Source organism: Aegilops tauschii, chromosome 5 (genome assembly GCF_002575655.3).
Source record: "Aegilops tauschii subsp. strangulata cultivar AL8/78 chromosome 5, Aet v6.0, whole genome shotgun sequence".
Lineage (NCBI taxonomy): Eukaryota > Viridiplantae > Streptophyta > Magnoliopsida > Poales > Poaceae > Aegilops > Aegilops tauschii.
In genome coordinates, this window is record NC_053039.3 from 467,553,853 (window position 1) to 467,562,562 (window position 8,710).

At 55.2% G+C, this 8,710-nt stretch overlaps 1 protein-coding gene across 1 annotated transcript; it reads left to right on the forward strand.

Moving 5' to 3' along the window:
* The first annotated feature begins 6,032 nt into the window (after positions 1 to 6,032).
* LOC109751445 (9-cis-epoxycarotenoid dioxygenase NCED3, chloroplastic) lies at positions 6,033 to 8,368 on the forward strand. The gene has a single exon (XM_020310332.3). It carries the CDS (start codon positions 6,163 to 6,165, stop codon positions 7,948 to 7,950), a length of 1,788 nt encoding a protein of 595 aa, XP_020165921.1. The 5' UTR covers positions 6,033 to 6,162; the 3' UTR covers positions 7,951 to 8,368.
* Positions 8,369 to 8,710: the final 342 nt, after the last annotated feature.

Below are 8,710 nucleotides of genomic sequence, written 5' to 3' on the forward strand. Positions count from 1 at the left end.
CCTCCAGTGTATGAATCAATGTTTTCCTCCTTCTCTGGTTGGCAACAGCCATAAAATATTTAGTATTTCTGTCACCTTCTAATATGTCCCTATCCCTGGTTCTCTGTCTTGCCTCTGTTTCCTCCTTAAGCCAAATGGCTTGGAGCTCAGAGATGATGCATCTCATCCTATCTGATTGTAGCTCAGAGAGAGGTGCATTTTCAGAACTGACATCCAGTCTATCATATTCCTCTATCAGGGATTGCTTAAGCTTTCTAAGCTCAACCCCGAAATTTCTACTCCAGCCTTTACTAAATTTTCTAAACCTCCTAGCTTTCTCTTGCCAAATATCAATAGGGGTGGTACTCTTAACAGGGGCAGACCAGTTTTTAATAACCAGATCTTTAAAGTTTGCTTGGAGGAGCCACCATTTCTCAAATTTAAAACTAGGGCTCCTAGGAACACATTCAATCCCTGAATTCCAGAGGATGGGAGTGTGATCACTCCCAGTTCTGGGTAGGTCTTGAGAGTTACTTAAAGGAAAAAGTGCATCTAGTTCTGTTGTACAGAAGACTCTGTCAATAGTAGACATGATCAGGTTCTCCTGGTTGTTGGCCCAAGTGAACTGTCTACCAGACATTCTAATTTCTAGTAGGCTCCAAATTTCAATCCATGCATTAAATTTATCACTCCAACTGTGATTAATTTTGCCATTGCTTTTATCTTTCTGATGTCTAACTAGATTGAAGTCCCCTCCTATAACAGTAGGCAGGTGGTCATCAATAAACAAGCTATGCAGTTCTGAAAGGAAATCATCCTTTCCTTCATCATAAGGAGACCCATAGACTACAACAAACCTAAAGGATATGCTTTTTTTCTTGAGTGTCAACACACAAGAAACAGAGAATTTGAGAGAGGTCCAGCTAATGACATCAAAAATGTCAAGATCCACTCCCACCAGCACCCCACCAGAAGTGCCTTCAGTAGGTAGGTAGTGCCAGTCATAGTTTTTGCCACGGCTAATAGTTTTCAGAAATGCATGAGTGAGATGCTCTTTTTTGGTCTCCTGGAAAGAGATAATGCTAGGGTTATGCTTGGAGAGAGTATCATTAATACATGTCATCTTGCCAGGGGCAGTAATCCCTCTAATATTCCAAAAAAGAGCATTCATTTGTGCATGGTTTTCCTAGGGTGCTTGCCCCGTCCATATTTACTAATATGTGTCCAACCAACACTATAGTCATCTATAACAGCAGATATACCTTTTAACCCCTCAGGTGTAGTAGGTGTTCTAGGAGAATCTAGGGCATTATTGCAGCAAGACACTCCTTTAGAGTGCTCACTAGCCACATCCACTGGTTGAGTGTCAGTGGTTTTTATAGGTTTTAGATTTCCTATCTCATTAACACTAGCAGCTTTGTTCAAAAGAAAAGTATCCTCATGTCCTGCAGACATTTGAGGGGTTTTTTGAATTTCTAATTGGCTTTCAACATGTTCTGCAGATAATGTCTGACCATCATCTATTTCAACACCAATTTTACTAGCTATAGCAATAAACTTAGGGACAGTGAAGTATTCAAAAGAGGTTTTGACAATGGTACCTTTGATCTCCTCTTTGTTGGCTTCCAGGTTCTGCACTTTCTTGTTGTTCATAGCAATTTCCAACATAGTCCTGTCTCCTATATCAACCCTGTTACTTTTCCTCAGTGCCAGAACTGGGCCCCATTGTTGTTTCGCAGGAGCCATGTTGCTAAGGTGATCATCAGTGGTAGGAGAGTGATGTGTTGGTGGACTAACCACTTCAGCATTGTTATCTGACTCCAGTTCTCCATCAGCAGCAATATCATCTACCAAGTCCTCATCATCCTCATCTTCTCCCATCAGATCCATTTCCTGCAGCAGGGAATATGTGTGATCCATTGAGAGTGGATCAGGTAGTTGTTTGAGGTATTCCATGGTCTTTTGCCTTGAGTTAGTTGTAGTGCTAGCCCCAGGGTTCTTGCTGCTTGACAGAGAGGAGGTTGAGCTGGTACTCCCATCACCCTTGTTGCTTTTGGTGGTGTTACCATCATCAGCACCTAGGCCTGTTCTTCCAGCTTCTTTCCTATTTCCTTCCAGATCATCATCAAGGAGGTCATCATCTTCAAAATCCTCTTCAGGTGGCTCCACTTGAATATGTATCTTGTAGAGCTTGTCCCCAATGCCAAAAATCATGTCTGCAGGTACTTTGGTGTGGTCTCTACACCTGATTTTGATTCTGACCACCTCAAAGAAGGATCTGAAGTTACCCTGCCAATCCACATCAATCAAGGACCCAAAGACAGATGCAAATTGCTCCAGGACTGCCCATTCAGCCCAAGCAGGAGCCACTCCTCTCAGTTGGACCCAAACTTTTTGGAGTTCACTATGATGCTCTAATTCTCCTTTCCACACTTCTAACTTAACAGTAACTCCATCAATTTCTGGTAATCCAAACATGGGGTATCCATCCACTTGCTCAACAGGGATATGTGGTGGGAACTTGACAAGAAAGGTCCAGTCATCTAGCTTCCTAACTTGCCAGGGCCAGTTGGTTTTGTATATGAGAGACATGTTGTGTGCTAGCTCAGATTTGCTCACCTGCCGAGACTCAACATACACAATGCCCACATTCTTCCTGTGCCCCATGTGCTGATCATTAACATCAGGCACATCCACCTGGTAGTATCCCAAACTAGGAGCACCACTGCCAACAAACTTTGCAGGAGTTCTAGACTTCTTTCTAACTGGACATTCCTCTACTTTATGGGTCACCATCTTGCAAATAAAGCAGGCTGGAGGTTTAGGGCACTGGGCTTTGTGATGCCCAGGCTCCCCACAACTGTAACGGATGACATCCACATATTCAGTCGAAGAATTCCCTTTGTCCTTACTGAGATTTTGTTTTGGCTTCCCAGCAGGCTTGTTTCTCTTCTGTGTCAGTGCTGTAGAGGTGTTGCTTTGCTACTGAAAATTGGGCCGCTGGCCGTTACTAGGATGCTGCTGCTGCTCAGCGGTCTGATTTTGCGCAAACTGTTGCTGCTGCTGCATCTGTGGCAACTGCGGCAGCATCTGCGGCAACTGTTGCTGTTGTTGCCCCTGGAAGTTGCTATCTGAAGGCCCTGGATGTGCCCAGATCCCCATCCATCCCCATTCCTCCACTGTTTCATCTGAGGGGGGGATACGGTCCAGGGAACCATGTGGGGGGATCTGCTGCCCTCCAGGGAAGCCGTATCCAAACTGGAACTGCGGCGGCGGCGGACCAAACTGCGGATCCATGGGAGGGAACCACTAACCTGTTGGCGCGCCGTCCCGCTGGTCGACCTGACCCTGGGCCGTCTGCTTGTTCCCCTTTGGATTCCCTCCTCTCCCTCTCCTGCAACCTCTTCCTTGTGTCTCTGCCATGGCGAGGATCTCAGCAAACAGCTTATTCGAGACTGGGATGTGCTTCGCCGGTGGCAAGGAGGATTTCGTGGTGTGGGGGTCGAGGGGGTAGCAATCGGCGGCGGTGAAGCTGCTGGAGAGGGCTAGGGTTTTCTCCACCCAGACGAGGAGCGGAATTGAATCTGGATTTGGCCCTGAATCCCATAGCTGGCCATAGTGGGCTCTGGTTGCCTCGTCATCGTCTTCTAGTGGCCCCTTCCTCCTTTTCCCCTTTTTGACTTTTTCAAAATTCCGACGCGGCTTCACCCATGCATCAGCCTGTACTAAACACGGGATCTCGCCGACGGTGACCACGCCATTGCCAACCTCTGCAGTTTCCGGAGGCCGTTGCATCGGATTCTGAGGCTGCCTGATCAAGGGAGCAGCAGTGCGCCATGGCGAAACAAGACCAGCCGCCCAGCGCAGGGGTGTCCCGAAATCGAGGCTCCTCGCGCTCCCGGATGAGCGCAGTGGCGTCGCTGGGGAAACCAGACCCCCACAGAAGCCCGACGACTGCGTCTCTGTCAATCCTGGCTCTGCAGCGACCAAAATGCCCGCCACTTCGCCCGCTGCGCTGGGTCCTCCAAGTTCATCTCTGCTCGCTCCCAGCTTATCACCTTCTCTGGAGACGCGCTCCGGCGGGGCACCATGCGTCGCATCTCCTCCTCTGTTGCCTCCACGCAAAAATCCTCGTCACCAATTTCTTCGGCGTGTCCCTCGCGCCATGTCGCCGCATCATCAACCTTATTTTTATAAACTTGATCAGACTCAACAAGGTTATTAAAGAAAAACACGTGAGGATACATTTTGATGGAAGAAGGTAAAACATGATATACTCCCATGTGGTTATATTTTAGAAATATCGCGGGAGGTACTCCCCTCCACTGGAGCGTCGGCCCGAGAGTGATCCACGCCGCTGTGCACGACGTTGTTTTCCACCACGCCGACCGCGTCGTCCACCAACCGTTCTTCGACGGAGCATGCACGCTTCACCACCTTCCAAAGCGAAGTCCGCGTACTCTATAAACTCTGTTGTAGTACACTGTACAGAGCTGAGCAAGCCCCACGAAAGTGAAGCCATCACGCATGCATGCTTCGAATCGTAAGAAAAATGAAATAAAAACCATCTTATCCTTTCCGTACTAGCTATAGTTCCGCTCACTTGGCCACTGGTCGCTGCTACTCACTCGTTAGTCAAAGACACTGTTGAGCCCGCCCGGCCCACCGTGCGGCAGTGGAAACAGAAGCACCGGGCGGTCGGGCTGTACCGACCAAATCACCGTTGGCTGGTTCACTCACTCACTCACCAGTGGATGCCAGTGTGAAAGCAAGATAAGGTCATGTGAAACGTGCGGTGCGAGTACTAGGAAGTAGAGGGCCGGCCGGCAGCGAGCCGCCCAGCCGTGGCCGTGCCAAATGGGGCGCATGTGGGGTGTCAAGAGGGGCGGGGGGCATGGCATGGCCGCGGCGTGGGATGGGTGGCCGCTGCCGCTGCGGCTGCGTGCGTCCATCTCGGCTCCGGGCCACGGGTGACCACCTCCTGCGGGCACGCAGCAGAAGGAAACAAGCACGGGGTGGTGTACGTGGCGCGTTCACGCGCCCGTAGGGGCATGGGGGGCCGATGGTAGAAGACGCTGCCGGGCGCGCTCGGCCATGCCGGGGACCATGTGGGCGCGCGAGGGCAGCACCTGAGCCCACCACCCCGCGCTTGTCCCCTCCCCGCTCCGCCGTCCCTTGATACTTGGAACCACCGTGCCGTGCCGAGGTTAATTAAGCCACGATTTGTTATACGATCTACTAAGTAAAACGTGTCTCTGTTCGGCATACGGATGCCGGGCGATCCCCCTGGCATGGCCTTCGTTTATACCGGGGGAAATGATGCTCCGGTCGAGACCATTCAGCCGACCAGGCGCAATCGACGAGCGTGGTGCCGCCAAAGGGGCAGCAAATCAGGGCCTCCCCGGCTTGATTTGCTCAACTGTCCCCGGACGGACGATGCACAAGGCCTCGCTGTACCCTGCAGGCGCGATCGTCGACGGCGGATGGTCGGGTGCCCCGCGAGCGCGCTCGTCAAGGGATGCTACATCAACGGGGATGCTGTTTAATTATTCTGCTAATGGTACCTACTGTACCAGAGTCGAAGCGAAAATATCTGCTGATGGCACTGCGCTGTCCTCCAAGCAAAAGGATAGGAGGCGGCCTGCGCACATGGAACAGTCCAAGGGTGCAAGTACCAAGGGCAAAGAAAACAAGAGGCTCCGAATTGGCGCGAGAGAAAGAAACTCGATCGTTAGTCGGTACTCGCCTTACTGTTACCTGTCGACACATGTTATATGGATTAAAAAAGGGAAGAAAAGCCAACAAGAAGACGCAGCAGCAAAGTGGGCGCTCGGGGCGCGTCCCAGTCAGCCCGTCCCCGCTGCCGCCCCCCGCAGCGCACCACGTGGGCGCCCTCCCACTCCTCCCAGTGTGTGAGTCCTTGGACTCGCCATTCAAACCGTCCACGCCCCCACCATCGCCACACTCCCATCGATCCATCTCTTTTACCAACGCGACGCGTCTCCCTTCCCTGCCCGCTCCAACTCTATATATACGCTCGCCCTCCGAGCTCCAGACATCAACCATCCACCGGTCCATCCAGACCTCACTCCCGCACCGCACGCTCTCTCCCGCAACAGAACCCACGCCAATTCCGCCCAAACCCCGCCGGACTCTCGCCGCGATCCGCCCCCGCCGCCGCAGATGCAGACACTCACAGCGTCGACCTCGGTCTCCTCCATACAGCGGCACCGGCCGCGCCCCGCCGGCCGGTCCAGCTCGGTCAGCTTCACCGCCCGCGCCGTCAGCTCCGTGCCGCGCGCGCCCTCCGGCGCCGCCCGCGCGCCGGCCCCGTCCCAGTTCGTGCGCGGCGCCGATGCCAAGCCCCTCATTGCCGTCCCCAAGGCGCCCGCGGTGGAGAGGCAGGAGAAGAAGCTCAACTTCTTCCAGCGCGCGGCGGCCACGGCGCTCGACGCCTTCGAGGAGGGCTTCGTGGCCAACGTGCTGGAGCGCCCCCACGGCCTCTCCAGGACGGTCGACCCCGCGGTGCAGATCGCCGGCAACTTCGCGCCCGTCGGGGAGACCCCGCCCGTGCACGCGCTGCCGGTCACCGGCCGCATCCCCCCGTTCATCAACGGCGTGTACGCCCGCAACGGCGCCAACCCGCACTTCGACCCCGTCGCCGGCCACCACCTGTTCGACGGCGACGGCATGGTGCACGCCCTGCGGATCCGCAACGGCGTCGCCGAGACGTACGCCTCCCGCTTCACCGAGACGGAGCGCCTGCAGCAGGAGCGCGCGCTCGGCCGCCCGATGTTCCCCAAGGCCATCGGCGAGCTGCACGGCCACTCCGGGATCGCGCGCCTTGCTCTGTTCTACGCGCGCGCGGCCTGCGGCCTCATCGACCCCTCGCGCGGCACCGGCGTGGCCAACGCCGGCCTCGTCTACTTCAACGGCCACCTCCTGGCCATGTCCGAGGACGACATCCCGTACCACGTCCGCGTCACCGACGACGGCGACCTCCAGACCGTCGGCCGCTACGACTTCGACGGGCAGCTCGAGTGCCCCATGATCGCGCACCCGAAACTCGACCCCGCCACCGGGGAGCTCCACGCGCTCAGCTACGACGTCATCAAGAAGCCCTACCTCAAGTACTTCTACTTCGCGGCCGACGGCACCAAGTCGGCCGACGTCGAGATCCCGCTGGACCAGCCCACCATGATCCACGACTTCGCCATCACCGAGAATTACGTGGTGGTGCCCGACCACCAGGTGGTGTTCAAGCTGCAAGAGATGCTCCGCGGCGGCTCGCCCGTGGTGCTCGACAAGGAGAAGACGTCCCGCTTCGGCGTGCTGCCCAAGTGCGCGGCGGACGCGTCGGAGATGGTGTGGGTGGACGTGCCGGACTGCTTCTGCTTCCACCTCTGGAACGCGTGGGAGGAGGAGGAGACCGAGGAGGTGGTGGTGATCGGCTCCTGCATGACCCCCGCCGACTCCATCTTCAACGAGTCGGACGAGTGCCTCGAGAGCGTGCTCACGGAGATCCGCCTCAACACCCGCACCGGCGAGTCCACGCGGCGGCCCATCCTGGCGCTGTCGGAGCAGGTGAACCTGGAGGTCGGCATGGTGAACTCCAACCTGCTGGGCCGCAAGACGCGGTACGCCTACCTGGCCGTGGCCGAGCCGTGGCCCAAGGTGTCCGGCTTCGCCAAGGTGGACCTCGCCACGGGGGAGCTCACCAAGTTCGAGTACGGCGAGGGCCGGTTCGGCGGCGAGCCCTGCTTCGTGCCCATGGACCCGGCCGCGTCCCGCGGCGAGGACGACGGGTACATTCTCACCTTCGTTCACGACGAGGCCGCCGGCACGTCGGAGCTCCTGGTGGTCAATGCCGCCGACATGCGGCTGGAGGCGACCATCCAGCTGCCGTCCCGCGTGCCGTACGGCTTCCACGGCACCTTCGTCACCGGCAAGGAGCTCGAATCCCAGGCCTGAGCCGATCGAGCCCCCGCCGCGCTTGCCGCCTCCACGTTTCCCGGAGGACGGCAAGAAGCAGAGGAGGAGATGGAAAGAGGAAGTCGCCAGAGGGAGCCTCGCCTTAGGCATAGGAGATCCCCGGAATCTTCCCTTCCATTCCCCCCTGCGCCTGCAGTTAGCTCACACTAGTACGTAGTTGGTCTCTGTTCATATTCAGTTAGCTCACACTTGCTTCAGTCCACACCAGTGTAATTAAGTAGCGCTTGTAGTAAAACCTAGCTGTCACTCATGGTGGCACAGGGGAGTGAGGATTAGAGATAGAGAGAGGAAGAGGGGTCCAGCTCGTAGCTGCTCTGCCGGTGCTTGCTTCTACAGAGCGACCGTAGCTCAGCTGGTGCCCGCTGCTAGTTACTGTACAATATATTGTTCTTCATTTCATCACACGGGTTGGTATATGTATGTACAAAATATGCTCCGGTTGTTGTCACACACTGTTCAGTGTCGACTGCTGTTGCCTATGCTATGCTTGCCACCACCCGGTCGCTGCCGGTGTTGTTGGCCCGCGTGTGTGCATTTGTTGATATTATGATAATGATATGGCGATTGTGCTGACTACGTTTTCTTGTCGTGTGTGTCGCTTAGTGTTGAGTACCTTCTATGCAGCTCTGCTTGTGTGTTTAATATTGGCGCCCATGTAAAACTGAAGCTTGCTCGTCTCTCTGCTCTGTCAGTAGAAGATAAAAATCAGATCGACTAATCCATTGCTGCGAGGTACAGT

Excerpts from the sequence above, each read along its gene's own strand:
- LOC109751445 (XM_020310332.3), top strand. The coding sequence starts at position 6,163 with ATGCAGACACTCACAGCGTCGACCTCGGTCTCCTCCATACAGCGGCAC.